At 43.1% G+C, this 12132-nt stretch overlaps 1 protein-coding gene across 1 annotated transcript in view; it reads left to right on the plus strand.

Moving 5' to 3' along the window:
* DNTT (DNA nucleotidylexotransferase) overlaps positions 1 to 12132 on the plus strand; it is a 212136-nt gene that overhangs the window by 44107 nt on the left and 155897 nt on the right. Inside the window, exons 2-3 of the mRNA XM_074959644.1 lie at positions 7406 to 7416; positions 7627 to 7694. Of these exons, the coding sequence (XP_074815745.1) occupies positions 7406 to 7416; positions 7627 to 7694 (79 nt within the window). The remainder of the gene's footprint in view (positions 1 to 7405; positions 7417 to 7626; positions 7695 to 12132) is intronic.

A 12132-nucleotide genomic window follows, 5' to 3' on the forward strand; every position in this document is an offset into this window, starting at 1 on the left:
CCGTGGAGGGAATGAAAGTGCAGTGTAAAATTACCACAGAAAGGCCCCACAAAAGTTGGTTGCTTTAAAACAGAAGTGGTTTTCTAATAAAGATGAAACAGAAAATGTGTGCTGGCGGTACCAATCCCAATATTTGGCCAGGCTATGAAGGAGCTAATAATGTTCCTGGAGATAGGGACTTAAAATGCAAACTTGATGCTTTTTATGAGTGTTGCAGGACAGTGCTGATGTAAGTTCCTGTCTCTGGTAAATGGAGTATATAATTCAAAGTTTGGAATGTTAGTTCATGTTCTACATTTTAGAGAGGCCAAGGCTATAACAGGGTTCAAAAAAGAACTAGATAAGTTCATGGAGGATAGGTCCATCAATGGCTATTAGCCAGGATGGACAGGGATGGTGTCCCTAGCCTCTCGTTGCCAGAAGCTGGGAATGGGAGATGGGATAGATCACTAGGTCAGGGGTGAAAGTAAGTCCTGCGACTCACCAGTATGCTGGGGCCAGCTCTGGCTCCCAGAAGGGGCAGGGCCTAGGGCGGAAGGTGTGGGGCCGAGGGGGTCAGAGCCAGCCCCAGCCCACCCTGTAAGGTAATTGCCCCCCCTCCTTCTCCTCCTCTTCTCCTCCCTCCCCCACCGGGGTAGCAGCAGCGGCTCGGGGGCTATTTAAAGGGCCCGGGGCTCCCCTGCTTCTACTGCCCTGGTCCTTTAATTAGCCACTGGAGCCCTGGGAAGCGGCGGGGCTCCAGCAGCTATTTAAAGGACTGGGACAGCAGAGGCAACTGGAGCCCTGGCCCTTTAAATAGCCCCCGGAGCCCCCGCTACCCCAGGGCTCTGGGGGCTATTTAAAGGGCCTGCGGCTCCCCTGCTTCTACCGCCCCGGTCCTTTAAATAGCCCCCGGAGCCCTGGAGCAGTGGCGGCGGGGCTCCGGCGGCTATTTAAAGGGCCGGGGCGGTAGAAGCAGGGGAGCCCTGGGCCCTTTAAATAGCTGCTGGAGCCCCGCAGCTGCTACCCCAGGGCTCCAGCAGCGGGGCTCTGGAGGCAATTTAAAGGGCCTGGGGCTCTAGCCACTGCTGGGAGCCAAAGGCCCTTTAAATTGCCCCCTGGGGAAGCCGGGCTGCTCCAGTACCGGGGTGTACCGGCTTACTTTCACCTCTGCACTTGGTACTTAACTGTTCTGTTCATTCCCCCTGGGACACCTGGCATTGTCAACTGTCGGAAGACAGGATACTGGGCTAGATGGACCTTTGGTCTGACCCAATATGGCTGTTCTTATGTTCTTAAAGGAACTTTCAAAATAAATGAAGGAAGAAAGAGTATTTATAATTCTGAACTGATTTAATACTCAGCTTGGGGTAAAATGAAACTGTGGAACAAAGTTTGAGTTAGCATGGAAGAGGAATTTCCAGTGGCTTTGAGAAATAAATTGATATTTAATGAGTAATTTTTTTTAAATGAGTTTTCAGTGTAGCAAAAGGTAGAACTAAAAGAGCTGCATGGCAAAATAAATGTTTTAAAAATATTTCATAATGCCATAGGCAGTTACAAACGAAAGGTGAAGTTGGATAGAAACCAGAAAGTAATGGCTCTTTGGAGACTGTGTGCTCTCTGGATATAAGGCAGGAATGGCTTTGGGTTCAAAAATATCCAGCTGAATAAATCAAACACTTTGGATACTTGCACAGTTATTTTTCTGTTACTTGACAGTTCTGAAGTAACTGAATTCAGTACTTCACTAAATCAAAGGACTGAGAATTCTGAGCAATAGCAGTCGAATAAGTCATAGAAATTAGGACTGTGACCTTACATAATAGCTCATTTTAGGAGAGTTATTTTGGAAGGTTGGTTGTTTTTGTCCTACACTGTGTTCTCTGAGTTCCTTTCGTTCATTATATTTACAGAATGAAAAAGGCATCTAATTGATTTTTTCATCCACCTGGAAACCTCACATTGCATAGTTCAGAAGAACAGCTGTTATGTTTTCTCTCCCAAGGTAGTGGGAAGATGTGTGTAATCCCCATTTGCAGAAGTTCTTTCAACTTCTTTGTTGCTAGTTTCAGTCATTTTCTGCTGCTTGTGTCAATGGAGAGTGCAGAACAAGCACTATTCCTCAGAAATCATTGTGGTGTTAACCAGAAACTGTCACTTTTGCTTAGTAGTCAGAAAGATCAAATATATAATCTTTATGTAATTGGCGTAACCTGCTAGGGGGGAAAAAGAATGAGAAACAGTATTGCTTCCTATTCATTAGTTACTGATATTTTCGGAAAAAATTATTTTAAAAACAGTAATATCCATAAGTTTCTCTTCCCCTTTCAACTAGGGTCTTGGCTACTTGGTGGTTTAGTTCACAGTGAGTTGACACGCACTAGTTAGTGTACAAAACTCATTAACAGTGTGCACATGGGACAATTGTGCCTCTTTCCATTCACTTCATTGTGTACACGCAGCAGGAGCTTGGTGCACACTAAGTGCATGGCATTCCGGGAGGGTATTCTACAGTCCTTTCCTTTGCTGCTGATTTGTGAGATCAGTGTGAAGTTATTCACCAAGATGGTCCCCTCAAAAATGCCGCAGAAGGGGAAGTGAGTTGCAAGCTACACTGCAGAAACTATCCCTCCAGGATACAACTGAGCAATTTCTCAGTCTTCGATTCTGCTTTATCTCCCCTGCAGACTGCTGAGAGTGCAGAGAAAAATAGTTTGGGTTCTGCAAAGATTGTTTTGAAGCCTTAACTGCTCCCAGTCTTTCAGTACATAAGCCTGTGAAAAGCCATTAAGAGCTGTATAGATATGCTATCCCTAAAGCAAACTTATTTTCCTGTACAAATGTGTGTAACAGGACATATATACCTCAGCAGGAGCTGTAGTCTTACTACCTTTATGGATGTGCAGTGCCCACGTCTACCTCCTGTAAACTGAGAACACTAACTAAACTTCTTTTCCTGTAACCACTGTCTCAACAAACTGCTGAATTTCACACAACTGAATGTTTTCAGTATTCAAATATGCTGTGGGAGGGGAAGTGAGGTAGAGGTTGTGGCTGTCCAATGCTGCTGGCCACCATTTTGAGCAGCCATGGGGATATTTTTCTGAGGGAGCGCATTCCTTTGACAAGACAGATGCAGGGACGGGAAAAAGAAAATAGGTAGATGGGCATGTGCCCTCCATGGTATGGGCTTGTAAACAGTTAGTGGTCGGGACTTTAGCCTGAGACAAAAGCCAATTGCCCAGCCAGTCCAGCTGCCATTTTGAAACGTGTGTCTGTGTGTGTAAAGGGGCTGAATGAATGAAAAGCATAGTGTGGGCCCAAAGAGGTGGGGGCTGGAGACTCTGAAATGCTCCTAGCTCACATCTGCCAAAAATTGCTGTAGCTGTGGGGCTTCCAGAACAGAAGCTAGCACAGCAATAAAGTATAAATAAATTATAGAGATGCTTATGTGCCAACATTTCCTTGATAGGACATGCCTCCTGAGTCCTAGACTGAGTTGCTTGCTGGGAATTGGTTTCAGGATGCTGGATGCCTTCAGGGTACTGAGTCCTGAAGAGCTCCTGGCTTTCCCAGAAGAGCTCCTCATTGCTCTGCTTGTGTTCCTTCTCTAAAGACTCTTGCCACTTATCCTTAGGCGAGGTCATGCAGAGGGGGTGGGGGTGCAGATCTGCCCCCCTCCTCAAAAAATTGACATGTTATACATCCACAGTTGACATCCCTGGTTTTATCGTAAATTCTCCCAAGCAGTTTGTTCTTTATCCAGCACTGTTAGGATCCTGCTTGTGATCCCTTTCAGATATCTGACTTGCAGTGTTCACAAACACATCTTTATTCTGTGAGCCTGCTGCACCAATGCTTCTCTCCAGATGGTGAGGAGAGCTAGCACCTCTGGCCTGAAGTGGCTGCTCAAGGCATGTTGTAAAGGCTGCTGGAGTAATATTGCAACAATGCTGATATATTTGAATCCAGGAGCAAATGGGCTGATCCTGACTCAGTACCTGTCTTTAAATGGGGGAGGGACCATCTGGTCAACTTGATCCCAGAGCAGTAGAAGGTAGACAGGTAAATAGACAGATTGGTCATGGATGCTGTGATGGGTTAGACCCCCACCTTCCAGGGTGCCACCTGATGTGCTGGGGTCCCACTGAGCCTGCCTGTCCCACTAGCCTGGGTTTCCCTTACAGTGCTGCTGTGACAGGCTCTCAAGCCCCCTTCCAGCACACATACAGGTAGGGACACACCCAACTGTGGAATCTCACAGAGTCTGCAGTCAGCTCTGTGGGGGGATTCAGCTCGGGGAATTACCCAGCACTGTGGTCCACACACCCTCTAGAGTGTAAACCCAAAATTATATTGTCTTGCGCTGTATAGAGATTTATACAATGTGAGCTCCTGAAATTTTCTCCCTTTCTCAATGTGGATGAAGATATGCACAGCTGTTTGCCCCCCGCAGTTATGAATTGCACAAACTGGGTTTCGGAATAAACAAAAAACCAAGTTTATTAACTACAAAAAGGTACATTTCAAGTGTTTATAAGGGAAAGCATACAGAACAAAGCAGATTACTGAGCAAATAAAACAAAACAGGCAAACTAAGCTTAATACAGTAAGGAATCTGGCTACAATAATAACTTCTCACCCTAAATGTTGTTTCAGGCATGTTGCAGAGTTCTTGAAGGTAAACTGCACTGCTTGCAGCTTAAATCTCCAGAGATTCCTTTTACAGGCTGATCTGTCTCTCCTCCCCCAGCTTAGTTCCTTTGTTTCTTCAGGAGTTTTCAGCAGTCTTCCTTCTTGGGTGGGGAGGCAGTGGAGAAGAGCCTAAATTAATTACTCCCCAGCCTTAAATAGGATTTGCATATGGCGGGAATGCTTTGTTTCCTAATTTGACCCCCACAACCTTTTTATAGAAAAACACTAAAAGCCCAAGATGGGGTCTAATACCAGGTGACATGATCACCTGACCCTGCAGTGTCAAAGTAGCATCCCAGGAAACTTCTCAGGAAGGAGGGAGATTAGTACCTTTAAAGACCTATTGTCCTTCCTAATGGCCCATCCAGGTGTTAACCAGGAACTCAGATCTTACCTGTGGTTAACTGGGTGTGCTCTAGGTTCCACACCTCAGAGTCCCCACCCAGCAGACTCATTCCCCCAAACCGCATCTATCAATGGAGAAAAAACTAAGGACAGGATTAACTATAAAGCAAACTGGTTTATTAAACAGTGACTCAAACAGGAAACAGTAACTTATAGGACCCCCAGCAAAACAATACACAAAGGGCATACAGGTACAGGTTGGCACAACAAACTGACATAAAATCAAGGTCCCAAACCCAGGAGGACAAAGGGGAATTTACTACTGGTAAGGTACAGAAGTACACAGCATACTACACCAGGTTGAGAGGAATGGACTCACGACCGAGGACATCACGGATGGAATACGTCAGGACAGCAAGGTGAGGACACAGGAGTTCAGGATACCGGTAAGACAGGAATCAATCAGGAACTGATAGCTGGAACTATGGAGTTTGGATCGTCTTCTGTAGATCCCTCGAAGTCTTGGCTAGGACATATACTGTGCTGCCACATGTACAGCTTCTCCTCTCGGGTGCAGCAGTCTTTTATGCTCTCCTATTACTAGGTAGAACACAGGCCATGTGACCCTTGCTCTTTCCGACCTTAGAGAGAAAAAGACGCCAGTTGTCTCAAGAAGAAGGTCACCAACATGGTGGACAAACAACAACTCCTTACAAACAAAATGGCAAAGTGCCAAAACAAAATGAAAGCTATAGTTTTTCCCCTACACAGGCTGATTGCATGCTATCTGGTGGGCGTTCCCCAAGTACACACACAGTTGTAATTGTTATATAGTCAATATTCCTAACTTCAGATACAGAAAAGATACATGCATACAAATTGGATAATCACATTCAGCAAATCGTAACCTTTCCAATGATACCTCACGTGACACATCTTGCATAAAACATATCTTAGTTATGCCATATTCATATCATAACAATATTTCTATGAAGAATATGGGGCGTAATGGCACAGATGCCCACAAAGCAGTGTGGGATAGCAATTGGAGGACTGCCAAAGTAGTGCACAGCATCAATGGCTGCACACAAACAATAGACTGCACTAACTCAATTCACATCAAACTTAGTACGTATTGAAAGTGGACTCCAGAGTTCATGATAAATGTGGAGTTAGTGTTCTCTAATGAATTGCAGTGTGTATGCAGGCATCTTCACACAGACTAACCCAAGTTAGTGTGGACTAACCCCCGTATGTAGACAATCTCAGTATTAATTATAGCACTTACTATATATATCCCCTCTTCCCATAATATCTGATTTGATGATATCTTCAGTTGAGTGAAGTGGAAGCTGCAAGCAAAATGAAACCTTCCCCCACTACTGTAACTTGAGTATATTTGAAAGATGTATTTTAAATGCAATCCTGTTTTCCTTCTATATGAATTTCACATATTTCCCCAATTAAGCTGAATATAGAAATGCCAGCCTGTTTCTATTTGTCACTGGTTTTGGATAATTAATTTGCATCTCATTTTTATTAAATGAAGCATGCTTTTACCACCTACAATATAGAATGCATTAATCATGCATCATTTTGGTTTGCAAATTTTTTAATGAGTAGCTGTAGAACTACATTATTTACAGTATTACTATAATGTTTAGACTGTACTGTACCAGCTATATAATACTTCTAAGTAGCAGGATTTAATAATTAGCAAAGCACTTCTCACAACCTTTAGAGATAGTGCTGGTGACCAGCTTGTTTGGAGATAGATTTGGGGCCTGGGGGAGGAGATAATATTAATCACTGCTTCTACTAGCCATTCAAACTGAGGGGGAGTTTTGTGGTGTACTAGGAGCTAAATCCTGATGTCCTCACTCAGTCAAAACTTCCATTTATCCCAAAGGAAGTTTTGCTTGAGTAAGGATTGACGGGTTTTGGTCCATTGTTAAGTATTCTAGCTTGTTAGCTTAAAGATACTGAGCCAGATTAACCCCATGTGCACAGGATGCCTTTGAAAGCAGAAGGTTGCAAGTAGGTGGACTCAGTCTAGTTGCCTGTATTAGTAGCCACTACTATAAAAGAGAAGGAGGGGAGGAAATGAGTCTTGCTCAGGAAATGGAGCCGCCAGCAGAAGCATTGAATATCAGACTAATTTTTAATATTTTTGTGTGTAAGAAGTTGTTACAGTGGCTATAGAAATGTTATGTGATTGTCATTCACACAGGGAAATGGTCCGCGAGACAACCTCTCCATTCAGGTGTGGGCCATACTGTAAACCCTTTGTGTAGCCTCACTCCCCTGACAGATCTTTGACTGTTAGTAGCTTAACAAGTTGGCGCTAGTATTGGCATTGAGGGTATTTATGTTTTTGTCCTAGCCAGTGTCCAGGTAAGTCCTACTCCATATTGAATATCCTAGGACCTCTGACTGTTTTCTTGGGAGGTGCTTGCACACAAAGCCCATTGATCCATGCTTTTTCGGAGAGTGTCAGTTCTCTGTTCAATGTAACATTATATCTCTGGCAATAGGTAAAGTTGGTCTAATAAATTTCTCTTGGTGCTTATTCAGGTCCATAGCAGATACAGCTGAAGCCTCTAGCACTACAGGCCTGATCCTGACATTGATTACAGTGGACTCTGGGACAGTCCCCATGTGCAAGTGGCCAGGTACTCTTTTTTTATTACTTAACACAATAATTTGTTCATTTATACCAAGAATATGGGAGGCCCTTCTGTATACCTATTAGAATCCAGTCTTCTTGTTGCAATAACTTATACTAGAGTTGGGTGTGATAGTTTATTTGCCCAAAAATGCAGTTTTGGTTGACCTGGAACGATTCGTGAATTTGAATGGATAATTTTGGCTTGGGGAAAAGTTTTTCAGGTTCAGCAAATTTTCTGTATGTGCATGTCCTTTGGCATAGTGGTTATTTTCTCTGAAGAGGGATTTGAATCCACGTGTCCTACCCCCCAGGTGAGTGCCTTAATCACTACGTCACTCCTCACTCTCTATCTCTTTGATATAATGAATATTTAATTATTTATGCTAAATGGAACAGCTTCATCAGGAAAGACTGAGACTAATCCACCGCAAAATAGAGAATAGTCTGGTTGTTACAGTATTCACTTGTGTGCGTGTGGGGTGGGGGAGGTTTGACTTCAAGTCACTGCTCCTTCGGAGGAATTCAAACCTGAGTTTCCTACAAGCCAGGCAAGTGTCAGGGCTAAAGGTTTTAAAGGGGCACACTCACACGATTCACTTGCCTGAAATGAACATTTCCAATTTGCTGACAAATTATGAACACTTTTGCAAATGAACCAAAAATTTCCACTGACTTCTTGGTTTGCTGGCTGAACCAAAAAGTCAAGTATTCACCCAGTTCTAATCGCAACCAGAAGCAGCAGAGCAATCATTTGCAATAGGTATAGTTACTGTGTATGTGAAAACAAACTTTGGAGCTTTTATAATTATAAGCTTTATCATGCACGCATACAAGGGAGAGCCTTGTAGGAGTTGGGGGTGGCATGGGAAAAGAGGTTTCTATGGGGTACAGCTGAGTCAGCATGGAAAGGGAAGTAATCTCTTCCAGTTATAGGACTGGTGCTGATTGATTTTCCCCTGGTGCAAGTGGAGTACCAGTGACCGTATTGTCATGCTCTCTGAATCATGATATGGTCCCAGTCTTTTATAAATTCCTGGGGAGTGGACTTAAAAGAAGAGGATTTTTCTAAACTATGAAGAAGGCAGTCTGTGTAAAGAATCCTCAAACAAATCCTGAAAATGGATTGGATTTTTCCAGTTGTTGGTCTAATTCTTCTTGCATGTTTTTTGAGTATCAGAGATTGAGGTTAATGAATTCATTCTCATTATACAGTTTTCTGTCTGTTTTTTCCCTGTATTAACATTCTTATTACTCATGAACCACAAAAGGCTTAGGCACTTAATGACAGCAATTATAAGATTTTTGTCTCTTTTGTAAGCCTTCCTTATCTTACAGTCCAAATACCATGATATGCCTTGACTGTGCTTACTTAGCTATACTACCAATTCATGAGTTTCTCCATAAATTGTAATCTCCCTTTCCAAAATTATTGATTTTCTGGATATATAGGTTACTTGATAAAGTCTCACATTTCTTATGTGAAAACTTGAGCATGCACACGTCAAAGTTGCTTTCCACAAACATATAAATAAATAAGTAAATTCAGTTGCTGGTGCAAGTCAACACTAAAGGGGCATGAATATTGCTGAAAGTGAACTGATGCATAAGTATGCACAAGTAATCCACGTGTAGCAAGGCAGAGTGGCCTCCCTCCAAGCCTGAGATGGAGGGAACACTACACTCTACCTGGTGGGCAGAGCCAAGCCTGCCGTATCCCCCAGGCGAGAAGCAGAGGGGAAGGACAGGAAACATAAGTGTTGGGCCCTTCAGCTCAGTTGGGCCAGAGCCAGTGAAGGAGGCAGATGTCTCTAGCCCACTGTAGTACTCTGGACCAGACCCCAAGCTGTATGGGGTCCTGCCCCCAAAGGAAACCAAGAGTGGGAAAGAGTTGTTGGGACTGCCGCCCACCACCGAGGAGACTGAGGGGACACAGACTATGGAGTCATACCAATGGACTGTGGTAGGAAGTAGCCCCAGGGAACCAGATGTTAGTCAGGTTTGCTGTTGCAATACAAGTCAGTGTGTTTTGGCAGGATTCCCCTGACCCAGTGGCGGGATGCCCTGTCACTGTTAAGGTCCTGGGCTGGGGCCTGGTGGAGTAGGGTAGGCCCGGGTCCTCCTACCTCCCCTGCTGCCAAGTCCAACCCTGGGATGGCCGTAGGCCAGAAGGCCTGAGCCTTATTTGTGGTTTACCCCGGCCAGAAAGCTGCATGCTCCTAGATGGTTTGCTGTCTGCCTTAGCCAGGAGGCTAGGCAAAACATTGCTTAATTGCTTACTGCTCTGCCCTTCCCAAAGGGTTAGAGCCCAGACTGTAGTTATTGCCTGCCTTATCCAGAAAGCTCAGACTAAAGACAGCTTGTTGCTCTGCTGTGCCCAGGGATTCAGAGCCTGACTGTTTTTACGGTTTGCTTTACCCAGGAGGCTTGGGCCCAAAGACTGCTTATTGCTCTGCCCACCCAGAGGGTCAGAGCCCAGACTTGAATTACTGTCTGCCCAAAGAGGATTGGGATAGGGACTGCTAATTACCCTCTGTTTATTGCCTGATGCAGTAAGTCAGAGTGGCCTCCCTCTGAGCCTGAGATTGAGGGACCACTACACCTGGAATGTATTTTGCAGGATTTGCCCATCTCTAATACTATCCCACTTATTCCAAAGCCTGGTCTCTACCATGATAGCATGAGTAACTGCTTCTCTGTTTGCAGACAGGTTGAATTATTTTACTGTATAAATTTTGCCAGAGTTATAGTAGAAACTAGAGAAAGACATTGGCTTCATAAATAGCTTCACATGAAGTACATTTAACCAATGGCTGCTGATTTGGCTACTACTATTCAGAACTTCTCATCAGAGCTCTAGCTCATGTAATTTGTCATATAGAGTTTAAGGCCAGAAGGGAGTACCAGAACATCTAGTCTGACCTCCTGTATATCACAGGCCACAGACACCACGCAGCACCTGCACTCTAAACCCAAAAATGAAAATTAGACCAAAGAATTACAGCCCACATGAGACGAGACTATTATGTGCCACAGACAACCAATAAGAGGGAGCAAGTTGCACCAGTGCTGGAGGCCCTCACAATGGCGGGTAAATGATGAAGTGAGATATGTACCTTCCAGATACTTTACACTTTGGTTCTAATGCAATGGAAATATTTTGCTGCAGTCTGGGGCTGCCTACTTAATAATGACACAAAAAGAAAAGGAGGACTAGTGGCACCTTAGAGACTAACCAATTTATTTGAGCATAAGCTTTCGTGAGCTACAGCTCACTTCATCGGATGCATCCGATGAAGTGAGCTGTAGCTCACGAAAGCTTATGCTCAAATAAATTGGTTAGTCTCTAAGGTGCCACTAGTCCTCCTTTTCTTTTTGCGAATACAGACTAACACGGCTGCTACTCTGAAACCTGTCATTAATAATGACACCAACTACAACTAATTAACAACCTATTTGGACAGAGCTGGATTAAGAACAGAAGTGTGAAGCTATTGCGAATGCTGTATTGTTTCCTGATGGCAATCAACAGATAACTGAAGTGTAGTAAAATAGACAAATACTTTTTTAAAAACCCTGATTTTGTTATTTTATGTTCTTAGTAGCAAAACAGGGGGAAAGGAAACTTTTAAAAGTACATCTTATTTAGGACTTACACTTTGGTTATATATGTGCCCTTTTATGCTTTTGTACTGTGCAGTATAAAATAAGAAAGAAGAGCCATATCACAAAGGCATTTCAAAATATGTTTTGGGTTTTAAATCTATCCCACTGAAACTTCATTAGAAGAAGGAAAAACCTTTCATATTTCTAAAACATCTTGACCTATTTCTAGACATTTTAGAACCTGCATTGATAAAAGATAGAATACTCAGCAGCAAATAAGCACCAGAACTCAAACAAACAAGAAGTCACAGCAGCCTCTTAAGAAAAATACAGACTAGAAGGGCTCAAAAATAAGACAGAGGTATCATTGGGACTGAAAAATGTTGAATTTCTATTCAAGTTCCATCATCTGGCAGACAACAAATTTTAAATACTTCCTTATGCCACTTTTCAAAGAATCTATGCAAAATGATTCCTTGGGTTTTGTACCTAACTATGGGGGAAAGGTCATCGTATATATCTGTTGCAACTGGAAAAAAAAAAAAGGAATAAATATCACCCTACAGATTCTGTTGATAGTTAATAGTTAAAAAGTGCTGTCCATTTGCATTTCTTCCCTCTGCTTTGAAGACTAACATACCGCAACTATTCACTAAAATTATCTCACAGCATATTCTTGGGTTTACACAAGAAAGCTAGCTGGAATGTAACAAAAACATTTAATAAAATATTTTAATATCTAGTTTATGTGCAAGCAAACGGCTGAAAATACCAGGTAAGGCACGATGAAAACATACATTTATACAGAGATGAAGTGGAACTGAACAAGCACTTTTATG

The sequence above is a fragment of the Natator depressus genome, chromosome 7 (genome assembly GCF_965152275.1).
Source record: "Natator depressus isolate rNatDep1 chromosome 7, rNatDep2.hap1, whole genome shotgun sequence".
Classification (NCBI taxonomy): domain Eukaryota; kingdom Metazoa; phylum Chordata; order Testudines; family Cheloniidae; genus Natator; species Natator depressus.